The sequence below is a fragment of the Lepidochelys kempii genome, chromosome 5 (assembly GCF_965140285.1).
Source record: "Lepidochelys kempii isolate rLepKem1 chromosome 5, rLepKem1.hap1, whole genome shotgun sequence".
Lineage (NCBI taxonomy): Eukaryota > Metazoa > Chordata > Testudines > Cheloniidae > Lepidochelys > Lepidochelys kempii.
This window is the reverse complement of record NC_136384.1, coordinates 92,664,560-92,687,650: the sequence shown is the minus strand read 5'-3', so window position 1 is coordinate 92,687,650 and position 23,091 is coordinate 92,664,560. Positions and strand designations below refer to the sequence as shown.

Below are 23,091 nucleotides of genomic sequence, written 5' to 3'. Positions count from 1 at the left end.
GGTCAAAGAGAGAAGGGGTTAAAAACTTAATATTAATAGAGATGTAGTTTAAAAGAAAATTAGACAAAAAACACATTGTTCTAAGTGCATGGAAACCAAAAAATTAAACTGACTGAAAAGAAAGTTAAACTGACCAGTCAATTTACATAGCCCTGGCTGACTGAAGTGCAATAAGTAACCAAACAGTATCACAAAAAGAGATATTATATAAAACTGGACTTGAGTCTGACTACATCTATTTTACGGTTAAAGTTTTTTACTTCCATGGAATTCGTCCTGATGTACATCAATATCAAGCCCATTATTTTTCAACCGCACCCCATTAATTAATACATTGAATAAACCTTCAATTATTGCAAAATAAAGAAATCCAAAAAAACACTGGGGTTCAATTACATGAAAAAAATGGCATGGATTGGCAGTTCAACCCGGTCAGCTGTAATTAGTGAAATATCAGAGATAAGCTAAGAATAGTCATTATTGTATTTCAGCTATCATTCAAAAGGTCCCTAACTACTCTTTCTAGGGCTGTTTTGTTGTGTCTAAACTTATCATAGGTTTATATCTTTTTTTCTTTCCTGAAAGACTGCAGGAGTAAAATTCCACTTGCTAGCAAAAATGAATAATTCACACTTAAATATACAGCATGTTAAATAATTTATCCAGTGGATCTCATTCATCTTTTGATCTGATCCTTTTTCCAGCTCTCAGTAGTTCCTCTTTCTCTCCACCCCATTAAAGTAGTATTCTGTTAACAACAATATATTCTGCTTCCATCAGAATGATCTATTTTTAGTATGACAAACTACAAAGAAAACTGGACACCAGACTTCTCTGAAAAGAGTCCAACAAGCAGCTGAGTATATTAGAATGAAACTTACCAGCACTTCTAGCTATGATCCTTGACCCATGCCTCAGCAAGCGAATACACACATCTTTGCTACAGTGGTTAACCATATGCAAATGAATACTTTTCCTGGTTTGGATTTTTACCAGACATTTCACCATACTGACTATTATATTTTCTATCACAGCCTTGTTAAACTACCACCCATACCGGCTCTGACCTTTCACTAAGTTTCCACTGTGTTTAAAGGACTAAAGCCAGTTGCTCAGAACGAATCAAATGACAGGCTTCTAACATGGCCAATAAAAATATCCCACTAGGGAACAGAAGAGGAGGTTATTTTTAAATATTTCCAACTGTCTCATAATGTATAATGCAATATCTTCAATACCATCTTTCTCACTTAGCAGTTGCTAATAAAACAGTTGAATTACACACAAATATAAAAATATGTAATACATTACAACATAGCAAGGTGAAACAACAGGCCATAAAAAAGACACACAAAGTATCTGGACAAAATGACACTATGATCCTTATTTTAAAAAAAAAATAAATTCAGCCATCAGAGTTGCACAACCAATGTTATCTGTGGGTGCATTTGTAATTATCTAGGGCTAGATCCCTAGCCCATGCATGGGACTTAAAGCTGCTCTCACCAGGAAGCTGAGTATTCCTCCTGCATGGGGAGGAAGGTTATAAAGGTATTCTACATTTCAAGGTTTGGGACTTAGATTCCTCAGCTAAGGTCAAAGTCTGACCTGTCCTGTGCCCTGGAATAGGTGGGAGAAGAACAGAAAAGTGCAACTGGGAAAGTGCATCTCCCTTTAGAGATGTGCTCCAGTTCTCGATGGTGGACAAAACCAGAGGATGTTCACATCCATCAGAAAGGTGTTGCTCTAGAAAGCACATTGCATTCACCGGTTTGCAAAAGATATGCTGGGTCACTAAACAGACTTAACCCATATGTGCTTATAATTCATAACTAGTTCAACTGGAAAATGGAATAAAACCGCATACATAGTGCCATCCTGACAGTTGTACTGGCAGTCCTTGCTGGTGCCAATGAAGCGACATATCTCTTTCCACTCTAAATACACAAGAGCAAACCTTTTGTCTTTATTCATAAACAGGACAGCATCCCAAACTGACAGCATGCTTATCTCATGAAAGGAGAGTCCCAGGCCAGCCTGGCTGTAAAGTGCTTCAAGGATGTTGGGTGAGCAATACACTACAAGATATGAGAGTATCCTGTTAATTAAGTCTAGGCTCTAGAATGCATGTCATGATTTTATTTTATATGTATACATTTGTTTCCAGTACTTCTACTTGCTATTACTTGAATTCTGTGCTTTGTTAAATAAATTTATACTGGATTTCACTGTAAACATATGTAAGTGCTGTGTGTTAAGCGGAACAGTGATCTGAGGTGAAACTGGTAAGCTGAGATGTACTGTTTCTTTAGAAGCAGAGGATCTGTGAATACTGCGAATTTTCAGTGGACCAGGGCCTGGACACTCCAGGAGATGCTCAGAAGGTTCACGGGTTGGCATGTGCCAATTGCTACCTGTAGAGTGGCAGCAGGGCCTGCGAGGCTAGAGGGGAGCGCTTGTGTAGCCCGTGACCAGTGCAGCTGGGGAGCTGACCCAAAGCAGGCACAAAGTTTCCTCACACGAAGGGCAGGTGGTAGCAAGGTGCCTCACAACCCTGGGTATCCCGGGAAACATAACAATATGATGTTCAAAACAAATGCAGAGAATATCTTAAAGGTCAGAATTCACAACTGTGTTCTGAGGGAATCCTGGCACAGCTGCTAATTGCCTCTAAAGGACATTAATCAGTATATTTTTGTAGGTTTTTCAGAGGGAATGTGGAGGAACATTTGTTATTTTTGCATTGACAGAACAATTTATGCTTGCAGAACTGGATGTTTCTGTCATGGGTGATTAAACCTCCAGTTTTGTTTGATTTGAAGTTAGAGGACTGTAAATTTGAAAAGCTCATGAAAAACAAATTATGCATTCTATTACATGTAGATCCACTAGGGGACTTCAGAAAGAAATGTTTAAGATTCAGTACCAAGATAAGTAAAGGCAGACACTTCAAGTCACACACTATGGACTTGGCTCCACAAATGAGAGAAATATCTCAACATTCAAAAATAACTGAGCAATTAGCAAGAAATTAAATCACAGGTAAATTGAGTAAAAGATGCCTATTATGTTTACAGGAATTCGCAAGACAACTAGAAAACCTGCCTCCAATCTGTAGCAATCTCAAAATGGAATTATTTAATTTTAAAAAGCCACAGAGCCTTGATGCCCTGCTGCCTGCTCAACCCTGTTTTGTACAGCAAGTATAATCAGCACTCAGAAGTACTATTCTGCTAATTTTAAGATCAAAGGCAGTTTGTTTCTACAGTGCAAGATATTTAACGTTTTTCTCACCATCTGATAAACAGAAATCTGTGTTGTATTTTATATTCAACTGGAATGATTTTAAGAATACAAATGCATAATTGTACATATGTTTAATAGGTGATGTGCAGTTCTAACCTGAAGTAATGATTTAACAATAAAAATATCTTTTAAAAATAAAATTGTGTGATATAACTCTGTTCCGTGCACTGAAAAAAAGAAAAGTGGATTAGGTCAGAAGTAGTACAGAATCCTTACTGCACGAAGGATCTTTCTGAACTTTAAAGATTGCATTAAACCCCCATACTAAAGGCCACGGACTGTTATTTTGTGTTTTTATTAACCTGTTTCAAAACATCAAAATTGTTATGCAAAAGTGGCCAAATATTTAAAGTTGTGTGCCTAAGATATATGCATAAGATTTCCATGTGTACCTGCTGCATGCAGGAAGTTCATATTTTGACATACAAACTTGGATTGGCAAATGTAAAATGGGTAACAACTGTAAGCACTTGAGTGTGTGTATAGTTACATATATGGGTGTGCAGGTGCAGGTTTCAAGTGAAATATCAAGAAAGAAAGAATTACAGGTAAAGCATACCATCTGTACAGGTTTCTCACTCAAAGACTGAGCTGCTTGAGGGATTTGTCAAAATAAAGTAAAGCAACAACAACACACAAATCTAGGCCAATGCCCAACATTACTAAGCATTACTAGGAGAGGTAGCCGTGTTAGTCTGCATCCACAAAAACAATGAGGAGTCTGGGGACACCTTAAAGACTAAAAAAAATGTATTTGGGCATAAGCTTTCTAAGCTATTATTAAGTAAAAATGTATATCCAATTGTATACTCACTATATATCTATCTTTTAATTAGATAGGTAAAGGTACGTACAGAGAGCAGGATAAGATATCTCCAAACACAAAAAGAGGCACATACACAGACCCAGTCAGTCCCAGAGGATATATTCTCAGAAAAAATATGTCCCAAATGTGGCCAACACAAATAGAACAAAGGTAAAAAAGTACAGAACTCTCTGTGGAGGAAGTGCTTGGGAAGCTGACTTTGGGAATTAGTTCTGCAGTGCCAAGAATCAGAAGGGCTCTTTCCTGGAGCCAACTCTCAATACTAAGGCATAGTAAAAGTGTGCAGAGATTCATGCATAAATCTTCAATTGAAAAGGACTTGAAGCTAACAATTAAAGCTACTCTGCTTCAGACTGTTTGACATATGATCCGCAGCCCTCCATAGGTCAAAGCAGTAATAAATACAATGTCTTAAAATAGTTCCTCAGTCATTTAGACGTGGATTTTAAAACAGTGCCGACTGAATTAGTGTCAATTAAAACAAAAAGTTGGGTGGACTTCCTAAAGTCTTAGTCTACTCCAAATAAGGTATGACGGACCTTTGGCTGTCGAGCTGGTGGAAAAGGACCTCAAGGGGATGGGCATGAGAGCAAGAAAATGTTCAGAAGTGGCAGACTGAAGTGGAGATCCATCCCAACTTTAGAAGTTCCGGGTGAGACAAGAGCACCATCCTTTTTTGTTGTAAAACTTGACATAAGGCAGAAAGTCACTAAAAAGACTCAAGGTTGCTCACTCAATTGGCGAACTTAAGTCACTGCTACCAGCAGAATAACCTTCCATGTAAGAAACTTGAGCTCACATGTATCAAGTGGCTTAAATGGCACTTTCATCAGTTTGTCAGAACCACATTCATATCCCATGACTCAGGGGGCTTTCAAATGCGTCAAGCCCTACTTAACCGGGTGACTAAGGGATCCAGAGACACTGGTCTACTTTTGCTAGTTCCCGACAGGCAAAATAACAGCTGAATAAACAAAGAGAATTAGGTTTTATTACAGACACAGAAAAAGAGAGCAACCTAGCAGGTTTTGTGGGGGTACTGTGCTGGTGTTCACTTGGGTCCAGCAGGCCTAGAGAGCAGGACATGGCTTAACAGTCTCATAACGTTAGGATGGCCCTGCCAGGCAATCTGAGGGGCTGGCGGCCTCCACCGTCCCCTGGTACTTCCTGGGATCCTCCAGTGTCCGGGGGCATAGAGACGAGTAGGGGGAACTGGGCCCTCCCTTTCCACCAGTCCCAACCCAGGGCCAAATGGGGAACAGGTTAAGATAGTCTCAGTTCCCGCTTGCTGGTACAAAAGACCAGCCTCCGCGGGGCCACTGCCTAACTCCCCTGTTCTCTCTTCATGTTTGTGGCATGTCCCAGCACTCATTTTCCCTCCCAGTTTCAGTAATTCAGACAGTCAGTTGTCCAGCTCAGTGCCCAGTTGCTCTCTCATCAGGAAGAACAGGGGTAGAAAGAGGACCCAGGCCCTTGGCGTCCCAGCTGGGTCTTACCCACAGTCCAGATCCTTCCGTTCCAGAAGCTAAAGCCTGGCTGCCTTCCTGCAGACAGTCTCAGAGTCCCCTTTTAAGCAGGTCCTCCATTTGGAGCATGCTCTGCTGCTGCTGAGGGGAAAGGCCTTCTTGGCCTAATAGTGCTCCACAATTCCCTTAGCCTCAGTATGGGTCTGTAAACCCCATCACAGGCACCTAAAGAGATCCACATGGGCCCATTTGCCCCACACTGAAAATCTTTTTCCTGGTCCATAATACAGGGACTCAACTTAGGCTTCTGCTTCAAGGATCAATTGTTTGAAGTACTCCAAATCAGCTTATTGTATGGACAGGTGTTTCTGAGGAGTGCCTCTAGAAATGTCCTTGAGCACTCCTCTCAGAGTTTCATGGCTCTGGATGACATCTCCAAGCATATCTGACACTCACGCCTGTAATGCTCATCTTCATAGAGAGGTCACGCTCACCTACGAGGGACATCTTGTACTTATAGTCACACTTTTTGAAATTACTGTGCTCCCTTCCTCCTTCTGCCTCATAGCCAGGGAGAACAACATTGCTGTATGTTTCATTTCTAGAAAGCAAGACTCCGGATCCACGCTGAGAACCGTACAAAGCTAAGAGCGCTTTAGGCAGAGTCAATATGGATCGGGGGATTAATCGATCTGGAAAGCCTGGAACATGACAAGTACTAATTATTTTTCTTCAGAAAAATACACCAAAGCTGGCACTGAATTTTTTTTTCCAGAGTTCCTAACACACTGGAGTCTTGAGAACGCTGATCGCTAAGGCTTTGTCTACACTACCACTTTTGTTGGTAAAACTTCTGACGGCCAGAGGTGTGAGGAGAAAAAAAAAACACTCCTGAGGACACAAGTTTCATTGGCAAAAGCACCGGTGTGGACAGTGCTATGTTGGCAGGAGAGGCTCTTGTGCCAACATAGCTAATGCTGCTTGTTGGGGGTGGTTTCATTATTCCGGCAAGAGAGCTTTCTCCTGCCGGCAAAGAGCGGCTACACAGGACACGTTACTGCAGCACAGCTGTAGCGGTACAGCTGTGCAGTTCGTAGGGTAGCCATAGCCTAAGAAATGCACCAAAGTGCCACATAACTTGTGACAGACTAAAAGTGTTAAGGCTACGATGCTAAAGCATTAAAAAAGGTGCTCTGAGGATACCAATGAAGCATACCAGATCAGCCCAGAGGCAGTAGGAGGTCATGGATTCTGAAAAGGATTCTACTTCTGTGATCACCAAGCCAATAGTGCAGAAGAACAGACAGGCCAGTAAAAACTGAACATTTATTCAAGCAAAGATACCTGAGATGCTGTCACTGGATGAGCCGGACACCTGCAGAGATCTCCTTCCCTGACCAGGGTTGAGAAAGAACCTGCTAGGAGGTTCCAGGAACTGAGACAGCGGAAGCTGGAGTGTGACTGGGAGGGTGTGAAAGGTTTAATTGTCTCACGTTTAACTCCCATGGCCTCAGAGAATAAAAACTGTGAGTTAGGGGAGTTCTGCCCTATCGTGCACTGGGAGTTGGAGACTCAACATTGAGACTCCTGAGAGGACAGTATCTTTAAAGAAAAATATTTTCCATTAACTGTAAATAGAAAGACATTAACCTTCATTTCTATCATATCACCAGGGAAACTGTCCTGATAATAACCAAAATTGGTTAGTCTCTAAGGTGCCACAAGTACTCCTTTTCTTTTTGCGAATACAGACTAACACGGCTGTTACTCTGAAACCTGACCTGATAATTAGTGCCATCTCCCAGCACATTTCTTAAACAAATCTACTCGTTTCTCTAGGGGTTTGCATTCCTCTCTCTCTCTCATCTTGTCAGACTTTTCAAAGTCTCAGGTTGCTCAGCAATATAAACAGGCACCTGTTCCTAGTCTGAAAAATGCAGGAGTACTGTCATTTTAAAAACTTTCAGGGATGCGTGGGAAGGGACATAATTAAGGTATAATGTTGAAATGAGATTGTGGCCTGCCCAGGACACATTGGGACAGGCTGGGTGGGAGAGGTGCTGACAACGTGCCTCTCAAGGCAGTGCTCCTGTGAAGACTAGGCCAGATTTTAAAGCTGTCCTCCCTAAACTGTGAATGTGACCTAGTAGTTTTGTTAAAATGTTTTAATGGTATGAAGACAAAGATGTAGAGCTTCAGAAAAAGGGTGTTTCCCACTCTCCCTCTTAGCAGAACCATTGCTTTTAATTATAGCTGTTGACCACTTAGACTGTGTCTGTATGAATCAGCACTCTGTCCAGTGGTTCTCACGCACATGTTGTTACAATGCATTGATTGAGAATGATCTTTTGAATGCTCAAGACACATGGGAGTGCAAAATCTGACACCTGGAACAGGAAGGGGCAAGGAGGTCCTTGCCAACTTAAAAAAAAATTAAACAAAGTATTAGAGATACATTTCCATCTCAATTCTGTTACTCATAGGCAGAGTTTTATCATTTTCCCTGAAGACATTCTAGTCAGTGTGACTAAGTACGAAGAATATTATCCTTATACTTGTAGCTCTTCCAGCACTGATCTGGTAAACCATCCACAAGAAAAAATGGTTACCTACCTTACATAACTGTTGTTCTTCGAGATGTGTTGCTCATGTCCATTCCATTCCAGGTGTGCTCGTGCCCATGTGCACGGCCGGAGATTTTTGCCTTAGCGGTATCTGTAGGGTCAGCTGTGGTGCCCTCTTAAGTGCCGCGCTCATGCATCCGTATATCAGGGGCGCTGGCCCTACACCCTCTCAGTTCCTTCTTGCTGGCAACTCCGACAGGGCAGGAGGGCAGGTAATGGAATGGACATGAGCAACACATCTCAAAGAACAACAGTTACTAAAGGTAGGTAACTGTTTTTTCTTCTTTGAGTGCTTGCTCGTGTCATTTCCATTCTAGGTGACTCACAAGCAGTATCCCTGGAGGTTGGCTCAGAGTTCACGGTAGTGCGGCTTGCAACACTGCTCTACTGAAGCGAGCATTGTCTTGGGCTTGCTGGGTAAGTGCATAATGAGACGTAAACATGTGGACAGATGACCAGGTAGCGGCCCTGCAGATATCCTGAATCGACACCTGGGCCAGGTAGGCTGCCAACAAAGCCTGATCGCTAGTCAAGTGGGCGGTCACGGTTGCTGGTGGAGGCACTTGTGATGAGACCCCCCTGGGGTGCCACCTGCAACTGGGGTACCACTGAGCCCCCTGACCCACCAGCCTCGGCTCCCTCTCACACTGTGCTGCTGTGGAAAGCTTCAAAGCCCTCCAGCCTGTACTTTTACCAGAATTCATACAGGTAGGGACACACCCAGCTGCAGTTACACGCAGGCTCTCTACCAGCTTCCCAGCCTGGGACCCCAGAGCAGTACCATCCTGCCCTGGTCAAATCTGGTCAGTATATGGGTTTAATACCTAGTCCGCCTCTCCCTCAATGTGAAGAAAACAACGCACACGTGAGTGAACCAAGCAGAGATATTCCGCAAGCACTCCGGTCAAAGCTCACTAGTTTAGATTAAAACATAAAATAACTAACTACTGTAAAACTATTTACAAGGCCTTAAGGCTTGAAGACTGAAGTAGAAGAACTGCTAACCCTTGGAAGGAAAGAGAAAGGCGCTCCGACTACCCACCATGGGCAGTAAGAAGGAACTGAGAGGGCGTAGAGCTGGCAGTGCCTAATATACCAATGGATGAGCGCGGCACTCAAGAGGGTGCCAGAACCAACCCTACAGATACCGCTTAGGCAAAGATATACGATGGCCCCGCACGTGGGCACGCACCTCTACAATGGAATCGACATGAGCAAGCACTCGAAGAAGAATATAATTTTGAAACTTTGGGGCTTAAGATAGAGCAACCAGTTCTGCATCTGGGTGTTCAAACTGGCATCAAGTCATCTCAACCTGATATTTGAGTGATTATTTGCAAATTTAAGTGCCCACATGACGAACCGGGCACCAAACTTTGAAAATTCGGATCTGCTTGTTTGTTCTAAACGGAACTGCTTTATTATTTACTTTTAAAACTTCTCTAACTGACAGAACAGTAATTTTTTATGGCATCATCAAAGTCTATTGGCTTTTGCCTGCACTGCAATGGACTGCCATGACCTCTTGTCCAGTCAGAACACCCTTCCTTCTGTATTATTCATGCTTTGGCCTTGGAGAAAACTAGCAATACCACACAGCATTACTGAACAACTTGTGTATTTATGGAAGAGAATTTCATTTTACAAGCAAGTCTACACAATGTGCTTAGATTTTTAGGAATGACATTAGATAGGTTAGAATGATGGGGATTTATTTTTAGTCCCTACATTCTGTTTGTTTTCTCTTCTGAAACAATTCTCCTACGCACAAACAAATAGGATATTTTGAACAACTTCAGACCTACACAAAGTTTCTTGTGCTGGAGTTCACTCTGATGTCTTTGTTACCTAGCAACTTTCAAATAATTGGCATGAAATCTACCTCATTGCCTGGCAGTTTCTGTCAAGTAATTTAGTTTCATACTTCTCATAGACTTGACCAACTTGTGAATTAATCTCTCGGGCAATTTTTGGAAGCAAAGGGATATTTTCAAGGAGCTCATTAAAATGGCAACACAAGAAACCACCAAGTCACCGCATATTGGGCAACTCATTCAGCTACCATGTATAAGGTTGATTGAAATTCAGGGACAAGCAAGAGGTGCTAGGCTAACAGGTGAAATATTGACAGTGCTAACACTGGTCTGGGAGTCAAGAAACCTGGTTTTTACTGCTGGCTCTGCTACCAATCAACCATGTGAACACAGACAAGTCATGTAACTGCTCTGGGACTCTGTTTCCCCATCTGTGTAAAGAAACTACTAATGCTTACCCCTGTTCATAAGACTGACACAAGCACCTCTGTAGTCACACCCTACACACTATTGTAATAATCTTTGTACAAAATATGCCTTGTGAGGTATCATCTGAAAACTAATAACTCACTACTAATTAATATTTTTGCATGATGTAAGCACACAGTGGGTATTAAGAGTTATGAATATACGCTAAAATTATGACTAAAGTGTGTTTAAAGTAGGCATGCAGGGAGAGTTGGTAAATAGGTTTGCCTTAGAAAAAGAAATGTGTATTTGATTCTCTGACCACCCCAGTCTTCAGACAAAGACAATGAAGGTCCATTTTTACATATTAAGTAAACAAACCTATTAAGCTAACAAGTGGAGGAAGAAAGAGCACAGAGCTTCCTTCTCCACCGGAGAACATAGGAATGGCCATCCTGGATCAGACCAAAAGTTCATCTAGCTCAGTATCCTGTCTTTCGACAGTGGCCAATGCCAGGTGCTCCAGGGGGAATGAACAGAATAGGTAATCAAGTGATCCATCCGCTATTGCCCATTCCCAGCTTCTGGCAAACAGAGGCTAGGGACACCATCCCTGCTCATCCTGGCTATCCTCCATGAATTTATCCCGTTCTTTTGAACCCTGTTATAGTCTTGGCTTTCACAACATCCTCTGGCAAAGAGTTCCACCCGTTAACTGTGCATTGTGTGAAGAAATACTTCCTTTTGTTTGTTTTAAATCTGCTGCCTAGTAATTTCATTCACTGACCCCTAGTTCTTGTGTTATAAGGAGTAAATAATACTTCCTTATTTACTTTCTTCACACCAGTCACGATTTTAGAGACCTGCGGTTCTCAAACTGTGGGTCAGGACCCCAAAGTGGGCCGCAACCCCATTTTAATGGGGTTTCCAGGGCCAGCATTAGACTTGCTGGGACCCAGGGCTGAAGCTGAAGCCCAAACTCTACCCACACCTGGGCTGGCGGGGCTTAGACTGCAGCCCCCTGTCCCTCCACCTGAGGCAGCGGGACTTAGTCTCCACCTCCCTCCTGGGGTCATGTAGTAACTTTGTTGTCAGAAGGGGGTTGCAGTGCAATGAAGATTGCGAACTCCTGTTATAGACCTCTGTCATATCCCCCTTTAGTCACCTCTTTTCCAAGTTGAAAAATCCCAGTCTTATTAATCTCTCCTCATGAGGTTGCCTTCCTCACAGCTTAAATGAACTTTACTTTGAGGGGTAACTCTCAGAAGAATCCATATAAAGATGGGAGGGCTGACCCTTAAGTGAATTGAATTACCTGAATATATACAATATTAAATGAAATGTTTATATACAATATTACTGTATTATAAAAAAGTGTACTGAATGAGATCTTTTCTGAAAGCTGATAGCATACTGTTAATATAATTGTGAAATGCCTGTATTAACACTATATGAGGATATATGGATACTTAATGATACTATTTATTAAAGTATGTGGCCAAACAGGGAGAAATGGGTTCCCTGCCAGACAGGAGAGAAGGCAGCTATTTACCTGTCTCCTGTGTAAAGTAAGCATGGTGGAAGCAAAACAATAGAAGCCCCATTTACACAGAAATGAGCAAAGGACTGGGAAGTTCACAAGAAGAGAAGAAAAGCATGAGGTCATCCTGACTCTTGAAAAGAAGTCACTGAACGTTGGAAGATATAAGAAAAGACAGAAGCCATCTTTGGCCTCCATCACGAGGCAGAAACAAGGGAGTGGAGTTTGTACAAGCTGAGAAAGATGGGTCCTTCAATTTGGGGTGTGGGGTGAGGGTCTAAAATCTCTGGAAACTGAATATGGTTGAGAAATCTGTCTAGGTAAAGATCTTTCACCTAGGAAGACAAGGAAAGACAGCACCTTGTACTTCTGTGGAAGGTCCTGACTGAGGGAAAGTCAGCCATGGCTGGGAAGAAGGAAGATTCGTGAGAGAAACCATCTTGAATAGTCCATACCTTGCCAGATTAAGGTTTAGACTTTTAAATGCATGTTTTCACTTTTATTTGCTTGCAACCCTTTCTACCTTTATTCCTTTTACTTGGCATCACTTAACTTATGTCCTATTCATAAATTTGTTTTATTTTAACTATAAGCTAATTCAGTGTGGGTTTACCAGGAAGAATGTAGTTACCCCAGTTAATAAGCTGTGATGTGCTTGTGTGTCTTCAGAGGAACAAACGAACCTTATTATTTCTCTGAGTGGTCCACAAGAGGGCTGGACATTACAGAGCATATGGTTTTGGGAAAATTCAGGACTGGGAGTGTGGTGGGATCACCTTGCTGGACGTAACCAAGGCTGGTGGAGTAAGCCAGAGCGGAGCTGTAGACAGGCTGCTGGGGTCACAGCCACTGAACTAGGGCTGTCTAGCACACAGAAACTTCAGAGTGTGACCTGTATGCTTGCAGGCTAGTTGTGAATATCTCAGGCTGGGAGCTACAACAGCAAAGCATTGAGAGGCGTCCAGGGTTGCAGAGGAAGTGGTGACACAGCCCCTCTCTTGGCTGGATTGCACCCCAAACCCCATAACAAAGTCACTTTAAGATCTATGGAGGAAAATATTATACAAGTGCTAAGTATTACTACTAGCAGTCATAGTAATTTAATTATGCATATGGTACCTCCTAGGAGACAATCCATAGACAAACATTCGCATTAGGTCTTACAACTTTACCTCTAAAGTAACTATATCAATATCTATTTGAAAGTCAAGGTGGCTACTGAACTGTACATGTTATTTATTTGAAGTGTATCAACATTATTCAGTGAGCACTACCCTTGACAGTTTTCAAAATTGGATTTCACTACTGCACACTTTTCATCATAACCAACAGTAAATTCAGCTGCTCCAGCTATATATACTTCTGCAGCTAGGAAACCCTAGATGGGACATTAGCTGATTTTGCAAAAATACTGTTTTTTTACAAGTAACAAGGTGGATTATTCTGTAATTGTGGTAATTCTGTCTTCTAGTAACACAGTATTTGGTGGTTATCTGGGAACCAGATAAAGAAGTCACCATAAATACACCTTTCAAAGTCGTAGCTAACAAGTAATTTATTGTAAATTAACACTAATTACATAGTTATCTACAGTAATGGGTGAATGACCAGATGTTTAGCTAAGTACCCAAACATTCAAATGCTTAGCCAAACATCATCCAACCCCTTTGGATGAAATCCTGACCCCACTGAAATAACAGGCAATATTCCCATTGACATCGATACAGCCAAGATTTCACTTTTGGGGTCTGTTAAAGGAAGGTAGAACTCTTATGAAAAAACAGACACACTTGTGAGATTTCTAGTACTTCCTGCTGCAGCAATGCGAAACCACAAATTATTTGATCTCCAGCCCAATGAAATCTAATTCTCTGGTGAAATACCATTGGCTTTCCATATTTCTATTGAATCTACAGGGGGGGGGAATTTTTAGGTAGAAATAATGTATTTATGTATGTTGAAATTAAGCCAAGATGTTAAGATTCATACCCTTACTTTTAAAAACCATGCTATGGGATCTTTAATGAACACTTCATCTGAGAGTTAGGTGCAGAAAAAGCAGTGAATAAGCAAACATGTAGACATCCTCTTTACATAAAGAATATACTCAAATGTTCAGAGTCTCCTCAGAATAATGTCCACAGGAGTCAATGGAGTTACATTAGCAGAGAATTTGGGCTGGTATTCTTCACTATGTCCTTAAATTCTATGTAGTTTTGCAGTGCAATCTCAAACAGCTGTCACATTCCATCACAGAGTTCGTTGCATGTCATTATTTAGTGGAATGATCCCCATACTTCTTACCTATTTTGCAGGTATGTTGTGAGGCTGTGTGTGTGTGTGTGTTTTGAGTGCCTTTCACCTGAGGATCTCCAAACTGTTATCCCCATTAATTCCTCACCAAGACAATTATTCTTAAGTCATGCTACTTGCATGGAGCTTTCATACCACACAGCTCTCAGAATTAGTAATAATTTTTCAATACGGTGCACTGAGGAGTTAATGGTGTAATTCCTAGTGGTAACTGTACAGCTATTTCCACACTTACTAAGTTGATATTCCACCTTTAATTAATCTTTCCATGTGCACAGGAATGTTTTAATAACAGTTTATAACAGTTATGATTTCGAGCATGAACCAGTGAGGTAATTGACTCACCTTCATCTAAAGGAACCTCTTCTTCCTCACTTGGAGAAGGGAGGAGGGGCTGCAGTGGTTCCATATTGATTATGAGTTGTTTATTCAAGGAATGAGAGCTACAACTCTGAGGAATGCTGGTTCTAAAAGCAAAGATAAACAGCATCAGTTTGTTCACAAGAAATCATTACAAAATAAATACAACTGCCTTTACCCTTGCCTCAAAATAATTTTGAATAAGTTATAATGGGCCTCCAAGGAGAACATTCCACTTACAGTGAATATGCTTTGACTCCTCCCCTATCTATTAGGTCACACCCTTGGCTGAATAGTGGCTCTGCATCTGAAGTGCTGCAGAGGGGCCAGTAGTGGCTCTGCAGTAGGGGGGCTTTCTGCTTCATTTAGCCTCACATCTTCTCATTTTATACTGCATTTCAGCTTTACTGCTCCATTCTACGCTGCACAGCAGTGAGGAGAATACGGCCCCTTAGAGAGAGAATGCTAATCATATTGCTGAAGAACCATGCTCCACTGTCTTTGGGACTGGGTCAAGGATCTTCTATGGTTTTGGATGTGTAGACTTAAGAATAAACCATGAGTGTTTTCTGCCACTCTCATCACTACATGAGGAACAGCTCTCACTCCAGACACGGTCTCTACAACGTGCCTTCAATCGGTTTTTATTAGTTGTTTATTATTAGCTCTTTGGTACAGCCTTCCCTGTTAGCAAGTGTTGATCTTGTTAGGGAAGGTAAAGAAGGTTCTAACTGACTCACTCAGCCACTTGGCTCACTATCTTAGTCATGTGTTAAGAAGACAAGGACGTTAACTCACCTGTGCAGTAACTGACATTCTTCGAGATGCGCGTCCTTGTGGGTGCTCCACTCCAAGCGTTGATGCATCCCTGCCCCTTCGTTCAGAGATTTTTACAGCAGTACCCGCAAGGGCCGCACATGTGCGGTGCCTACCTCACATGCTGACAGTGCCTTGATATCGCACGCGCGGCCCAAGCTCCTCAGTTCCTTCTCTACAATGGCGACCACTCCACACTCCGAAGTGGAGGGGAGGAGGGTGGGTAGTGGAGCACCCACAGTGCTCAAAGAACGTCAGTTACTGCATAGGCAAGTAACCTCCTCCTCCTCCTTCTTCTTCTTCAAGAGATGTCCCTGTGGATGCTCCACTCCAGGTGACTGAAAAGCAGTCTCTCTTAAGGAGGTAGGGACTTCAGATCTGGTAAGAAAGCTGTAGACAGCACACCTCGGCCCATTCAAGTGTCGGTCAGGGGTTTCTGAGTAAGACCATAATGTTTAGTAAAGGTATGCGCTGAAGCCCAGGTGGCAGCTTTGCAAATATCTGTGAGGTGAATGTTATGTAAGAATGCCACAGATGTTGACACAGATCTGATGGAGTGTGCCCTAAAAGAAGTTGGAGAATTCATCTTCTTTAGTTGGTAGCATAGGCGGATGCAGTCTGTTATCCAGTTGGATAGTCTCCGGGTAGAGGTGGTATTTGCCTCTGGATCATTCTGCGATTGAAATAAAAAGTTTTGGGGAAGCCCTAAACAGCTTAGCCCTGTCCAAGTAAAAAAACAATGCTCTACGCACGTCAAGTGTGTGCATTGTTGATTCAAAAGAATTTGTGTGCAGTTTAGGGAAAAAGGTTGGTAAGTGGATAGCTTCGTTGATGTGGAAGGACGAGTGGACCTTGGGAATAAATAAGGGATGCATTTGGAGCATGACTTTGTCCTTAAAAAAATATATAGTGTATGGTGGGTCAGCCATAAGTGCTCCAACACGTCTGGTGGATGTAATCACAACTAAAAACTAAGTTCTCATGGATAGATGTAGGAGGAAACATGTTGCTAGCGGCTCAAATGGTTGGTGCATCAAGCATGTGAGAACCAAGAACAGGTCCCAGGGTTGAGCGAGCGGTCTAATGTCCATTGCAGATTGCTCCTGTCCGTCCGCTGCAAAAGTGTGCACAGGTTCAGAAGCAGATCTTCGTGGGCTGTGTTGGTTACTGTGGTCCCTGCTGTAGAAAACCCAAGGGCTCCAGTAATGCCATTGTCTGGGGAAGGTTGCCATCCATGGGTGTCCATACCAGGGTGGTAAGTCCCTGGAATATGAGGACGTTGATCTCCTTGGTCCCATGCTAGCAGGAGTCAGAAGTGGGGATGAATGGTGTGGTGAAAAAACTCCCTCCACTTCATCGTCCTCATCACTAGAAAAGTGAGAGGGAATAGGGGATAGTTGTCAGTGCCATGCAGACAGTTCCAGTGAGAGACCGGTACCAAGTAATGGGGGATGGTGAGACTAGCAAATCGCTCGAATGAATAAACTGCAGTGCCGAGGTAGAAGGAGCCAGAATATACTGCGCTGGGTGCAGCGGCAGTGCCGTAGGGTCAGCCAGCGCAGACTGGTGCGGCACCGTATGCGTCTGCATAGGTGGTTCAGGTGTGGGTGCCACAACAGCAACCGTAGTTGTGTGGCCTGGGCAGACTCAGCTGAGTTGGCACCGAGTCCTTTGCAGTGCTGAGCAGTGGCGTATTAGAAGAGGCAGGCAACTTTAAGCCTGTAGCCTAGACACTGGAGCAGTGCATACTGGCAGCAGCTGTAGTATGCATGGTACCGGAGGTGCCCAGAGCGTCATATGTGGTGAGCCGGAGACTTGCTCGGAGACCATTTGGAGGCTGACTGGTTTCTGTGAGGTGATGAAGCTGGCCATTTTTAATCCTTCGGGGACTTAGGCGGGCTTTGTCTTGAGTAGAACTCCTGACCTGGATCAGAGACAGGTCTGAGGGACTTCTCCTTTAAAATTAACTTGAGCCTCAGGTCTCCATCCTTTCATGCCCTAGGCTTCAGCTTACTGCAGTGGGCAAACTTTTGGGGGATGTGGGAATCCCCCAAACAATGAACACATTGAGAATGGCCATCAGAGATAGGGATGGCCTCTCTGCATGTAGTGCATCTCTTAAAACCTGGCAAGCCAGGCATAATATAAACTGTCTAAGTGAGTCACAGAAAAAAACTGGGAAGGGGCGGGGGGGGGTGGTTAAGAGAAAAAGGGGAGAGAGGAAATAAAACTTTTTTTTCATAGATATTTAGGTCAGACTGGATGATCATAATGGTCCCTTCTGACCTCCTGCACAACACAGGCCACAGAACTTCACCCACCACTCCTGCAAAAAACCTCTCACCTATGTCTGTGCTATTGAAGTCCTCAAATCGTGGTTTAAAGACTTCAAGGAGCAGCAACTGACCCGTGCCCCATGCTACAGAGGAAGGCGAAAAACCTCCAGGGCCTCATCCAATCTGCCCCGGAGGAAAAAGTCCTTCCCGACCCCAAATATGGAGATCAGCTAAACCCTGAGCATATGGGCAAGATTCATCAGCCAGATACTACAGAAAATTCTTTCCAACTTATTGGATTAAAATACTAGATAAACTGTATAAACAACTGGCTGTCTAAAAGTGAAAATCCTTGAGTGAGACTGCTGAGCTCCGTCTCAGGCTGGGGACAGTAGAGAAGGAACTGAGGAGCCTGGGCCACGAGCACACAATATTGAGGCACCATCGGCGCATGAGGCAGGCACCATGCATGGGCAGCCTGCACAGGTACTGCTGTAAAAATCTCTGAGCAAAGGCACACACCAACACCTGGAGTGGGCACCCACAGGGACATCTCTCAAAGAAGAATGGAGTGGTTCTTTCAAGAGGATATTTTGGGTTGTTGTGATAATTGGGCCCACATATTTACTGTAGTTGTGAGTTAACTATAAGAAGTGAGTGAAAGTTCGTAAGATGTCACAGTAACTTAGAACAACAAATGTTGATGGGAAAAAGTACGAAAGGGAATCAGACAGACCGAATTAGTCCAAACAAAAAGGCCTACTGATATAAATCAAGGACTCTGTTCAGATCATGCTTGATAAACAAGAAAAGCATTGAACCAGAAATCAGTGAACCAAAATTGGTGTGTCAAAAACTACGTCTTATGGGTGGACAAAATAATGAGGGGATAGGCTCTTCCACCAATCACTCCCTTTGTGGGTCCTTAAACAAAAGGACTTTCAGAAACAAAACTGGCTAGTGGAGGACGCTTCACCACCCAAGCTGCTATCCCCACTATCTCCTCTGACCCCGGACCTTCTTTGTCCTAATCCTGAGAGATGTCCTGACCAGAGACACACACACACACACACCCCCCATCACCACCTCAAATGTTTCCAGATGAATCCCAACCACCACCTGGGATGAAACAGGATCAGACATAGGCACTGGTTTCCTATGGACCCACAGGATGCTCAACCCCCACCCCGCTCCTTCCCTCATGCCCCCACCCCTGTCCCACCTCTTCCTGCCCTGCCCCAGGCCATGCCCCCACCCCACTTCCCAAGTCCCCCGCCCGCCTCTTCCAGCCCTGCCTCTTCCCACCCAGTTCCGCCCCTCCCCTAAGCATGCCCCATCCCGGCTTTGCCCCCTTCCCCCCAGCGCCTCCTGCATACTGTGAAACAGCTGATTGCGGTGGGCAGGAGGCACTGGGAGGGAGGGGGAGCAGTTGATCGGCAGGGCTGCCAGCGGGCAGGAGGCGCTGGGAGGGGGGTTGGGGGGGGAGAGGGAGCTGGCTGCCAGTGGATGCTAAGCACCCACTAATTTTTTTCCTGGAGCACCCACACAGTCGGTGCCATGGGATTAGACCTTAACAGCAACAGTAGCAGCTCCAAGCCGTCTCAACTAGCTTCTCTTTTCCCCCAAAGGACAGTCATTACCATCTCATCTACCATACTATCTAAGAGACTGTCAAACAAGGTGGTTTTTCCTTCTAAAAATTCACTCCAGCTAAAGGGAAATGGAAAGCGAAAAGGGATGTTGTTAAAATGAAGGCCTCACTTAATACTTTACAGTTCAAGTGCTTCAACATTTTTTCCTTCTTTTCTTCATCTTTAATAAAAGGGTAAAATAATTTTTGTTAATGATGTGTTTGCCATGGTGCTAAGCAGGCTGAGGTCTCCGTATACCAAACCCCGAACCTTGTTTAAACACTGGACAGTGAGTGGGTTATACTAACACCTTTGGGCTATATATTCTATTTAAATTAATAGAACAGGTTGTAGGCAGGAGCCCCAGTAGTATGCTGTAAAGGTTTTTGTTAAAAGAGCCAAACACTCGAATGAGGGCAAGTTTCTGATTCCACATAGTGTGTGGACCTTGTTTCAGTATAGGCTGAGAAAGGTACTTGCCCACATTCTACTAAAGCAATATTCTTCTCATCACAAAATTACACACTACTTAAAATAGTTATCAAAAGAAAAGGCAGTTAAGTTCATGCAGCAATTTTGTGCCATGTAGAGTAAACCCTCAGCGTAGGCAACAGAAGTTATGTATTTTGTCACCGTTCACTTATATTATTTTTGCAATGCTTTAAAACACAGAAAAGCCAAATGCAAAAGAAATCTTTAACAAAAAAATCAAAATCATATTTATCCCTCAGAATGGACTGATAGAAAATGGACAGCAAAGAATAAATCAAGACAACTTGGACAATCATATGGATCTCCTATGTTAATGTCCACTTGCACACTTAAATAGTGCATTCAATCTCAATGGAAGACCTGCCCACTTATTTTTGTATACTCTTATTTAGACACCTAATTTTTAGACCCTCCGTTTGGCGCATCATTTAAATGTAACTTGGTTAATGTTATTCAATAACCATGTATACCCATGTTAAGGGCAACACAACTGAATCTTTATGAAGATTACCTTTTAGACATTATTAAGAGCCTAACTTAGGGCAATGCTCCACGCTTCACCAAGGGATAGCTGGTATTTCAGGACACAATGAAAAAAAGTCACACAAACTCCACACACAAAAGTAATGGAAAATTAACTTTACACTGGCTGTGGCTGCAAATATGCAAAAAATTAAGCAATCACTCTGGTCTCTGACACAATAAATATGTTTTTCAAGCTTTCTGAAGTGTTTCTTTTCCTCGTGGCATTTCTTTCCTTTCTTCTGCTTAGTCTCTAATCATGGAGTTTGTGCAAGTTTTCCATTTCCATTTGTTTTGATCAGGGTCTGATCAACTCCTGCTGGCTGTACAATGAGTGACATGTCTCAGGAAGACACCTGTCTATTTTCAAGGGTACAACAGTATAGCTTTAGAAAAAGCAAACCAGAGAACTTTTTCCCAGATGAGAAGAACTATTCTCCTCTCTCTTTAAACTGGTTTTTAAGTCAGTGGATAAGTTGCTACATAAATCCCTCCTCCTAAAAAATTAAAAACAGGTCAATGACTGGGGCTGAAATGCAGGTGATTTTTTTCCCAGGATCATACTTCCTACCTGGTGATACAGAGGCCAGTGAACTATTTTACTGATTGATTAAAAGGAATTTCAGGTCAATACTGATTCAACTCCCTTACCTAGGACAGAAAAAGTGATAGAGACACTTGTATTATACTAACTTAGCATCTTCCATTAGGATTGATTGTCTCAAATGGCTGCTCAGAATGATGGTCCCTTTGTCCCATAGTAACCAAAGTGACTTTTTCTGTGTAAAGCAGACTCATCTTCTTTGGTCCTTAAAGTTAAAGTATCAAAACATACCTGTGCACTTCAGGAGGCTCTCTCTGGATTTTAGAGCTTGCTTCAACAACCTCTTTGGCGACCTTTCCACTGTAAGGAAACATGAATTTGAATGGTTTCAGAGTAACAGCCGTGTTAGTCTGTATTCGCAAAAAGAAAAGGAGTACTTGTGACACCTTAGAGACTAACCAATTTATTTGAGCATGAGCTTTTGTGAGCTACAGCTCACTATGCAGCCGATGAAGTGAGCTGTAGCTCACGAAAGCTTATGCTCAAATAAATTGGTTAGTCTCTAAGGTGCCACAAGTACTCCTTTTCTTTTTATGAATTCGAATACTCAAGCAACTTTTGAGGGATTTTTTAAATTTATGTTAACATTAATATGTAGCTGTAACATGAACTATTAAAATGGCCACAAAGAAAAGCAACACATTTTTAGAAGACAGGATACCAGAGTACTTTTATTTTTTAATTTATCAGAAATCAATGTAGTGCTCCCCCTGAAAATACAGGAGATCATTTATCTGCAGAACAAGTACAGAAGAGCTGTGTCAGCATGAGTTTCACCCCGCTGTCTCACCAAGGTATGTCTACCCTGATTCTAGAAGCATCTGGTGAGAGTAGTTCAATCTCTATGCTATCCAAGTTTTGTCTTGTCTTGAGACTGCAACAAAGGATATTGTGGCTTTTTTTCTTATGTGAAACACTGTTCACTACGATCTAAATGAAACCACCAACTAATTTCATAAAAGACAGTGAAGAGCAATCAGGCTTTGAATCCCTACTGACCTGCATTGGGAACCCTAGAGGTAAAGGCTCAATTTCCCATTAAAAATTTTCCAAGCTCTCCACCCTCGGAATGGTTAATCTTAAAAAAAAACATAAGGACAAGAAAGTGCATACCTATATCGAAATCTACTGCCTTTAAAAAATATTTTGCTGCTGGACATCGTCTTGATCTGACTTGATTTTGCATACCTTCCAGAAAAAGAAGAGTACATGGTTGTCACATTTTCAAAAAGTGTAAAAAGCAACTTAATATACAGACATGAGCAAGACAAATGACCAATTGTGTTATTCTTCTACTATACCAGAATATTCTGTAATTGGCAGTTTAAAACTTTTATAGTGGTATGTGTAATAATTTCAACATAAAATTACATGTGAAACATAACAGAGTTATCTCACAATTTAGATAGTATGGAAAGACTGCATACCAATGAGTGATTATCCGGATAACAGAGCAAGAAAGTAAAACACGTGCCTACAGGGCCCGAAGAAGTTTATATATACACCATGTGAACCAACCACCATAGAACCCAGCAAGGGTTCTTACAATATCCTGTATATGGGAGGATTAGGACAGAGATGTGGTTACCTCCACACTGCCTAGCCATGCCAGAAGGACAGGAGGTAATGGATGTGGTTTAATAAGGCCACATCTTTATTCACCTAAAAATCTGGAAGAACCTGGCAATAAATGGTACAGTGCAGATCATCATAATTTGCTTAATCATTTCCATATAATCCTCACCTGGTCCCAACCAGTCCATTACTGGAATCCTGCCAGGCTCCCCCTGTTGGAAGTGAACAGGGGCTATAAAAAGAGGAGGGGGAACCGTCTCCCTGCTGTGAGACACAGTAGCCCCAAAATCCCCCTCCCTCAGCTTCCTTAAGGGATGCTTTCCTTCAAATCCTTTTCCAGTCCATTTTATCTGATAACTGTATCCCTTCCATTATGGACATCTGCCATAAGTTTTATGTACTACATTGTGACATTATAGCCTAATCACCCCTCACACACAAATACACACCCGTCCCACCAGGTTCCAGACCTGCTATGGGGAAGACAAGTACCCTGCACAACCTCGGCCATTTGGTGG

General features: G+C 42.6%; 1 protein-coding gene and 1 long non-coding RNA gene across 3 annotated transcripts in view; one reads left to right on the top strand and one right to left on the bottom strand.

The window, feature by feature from the left end:
* Positions 1–3,388, top strand: part of LOC140911637 (uncharacterized) — a 29,345-nt gene extending 25,957 nt beyond the window's left edge. The window contains exons 3-4 of the long non-coding RNA XR_012159061.2: positions 1,981–2,066; positions 3,078–3,388. This is a non-coding gene — a long non-coding RNA (uncharacterized LOC140911637). The remainder of the gene's footprint in view (positions 1–1,980; positions 2,067–3,077) is intronic.
* Positions 1–23,091, bottom strand: part of FRMD3 (FERM domain containing 3) — a 222,264-nt gene that overhangs the window by 11,904 nt on the left and 187,269 nt on the right. For both annotated transcript variants that reach the window (XM_073345076.2, XM_073345077.2), the window contains 3 exons: positions 22,112–22,186; positions 21,230–21,298; positions 14,643–14,764 (listed from right to left, as the gene is read on the bottom strand). In XM_073345076.2, the coding sequence (XP_073201177.1) occupies positions 14,643–14,764; positions 21,230–21,298; positions 22,112–22,186 (266 nt within the window). The remainder of the gene's footprint in view (positions 1–14,642; positions 14,765–21,229; positions 21,299–22,111; positions 22,187–23,091) is intronic.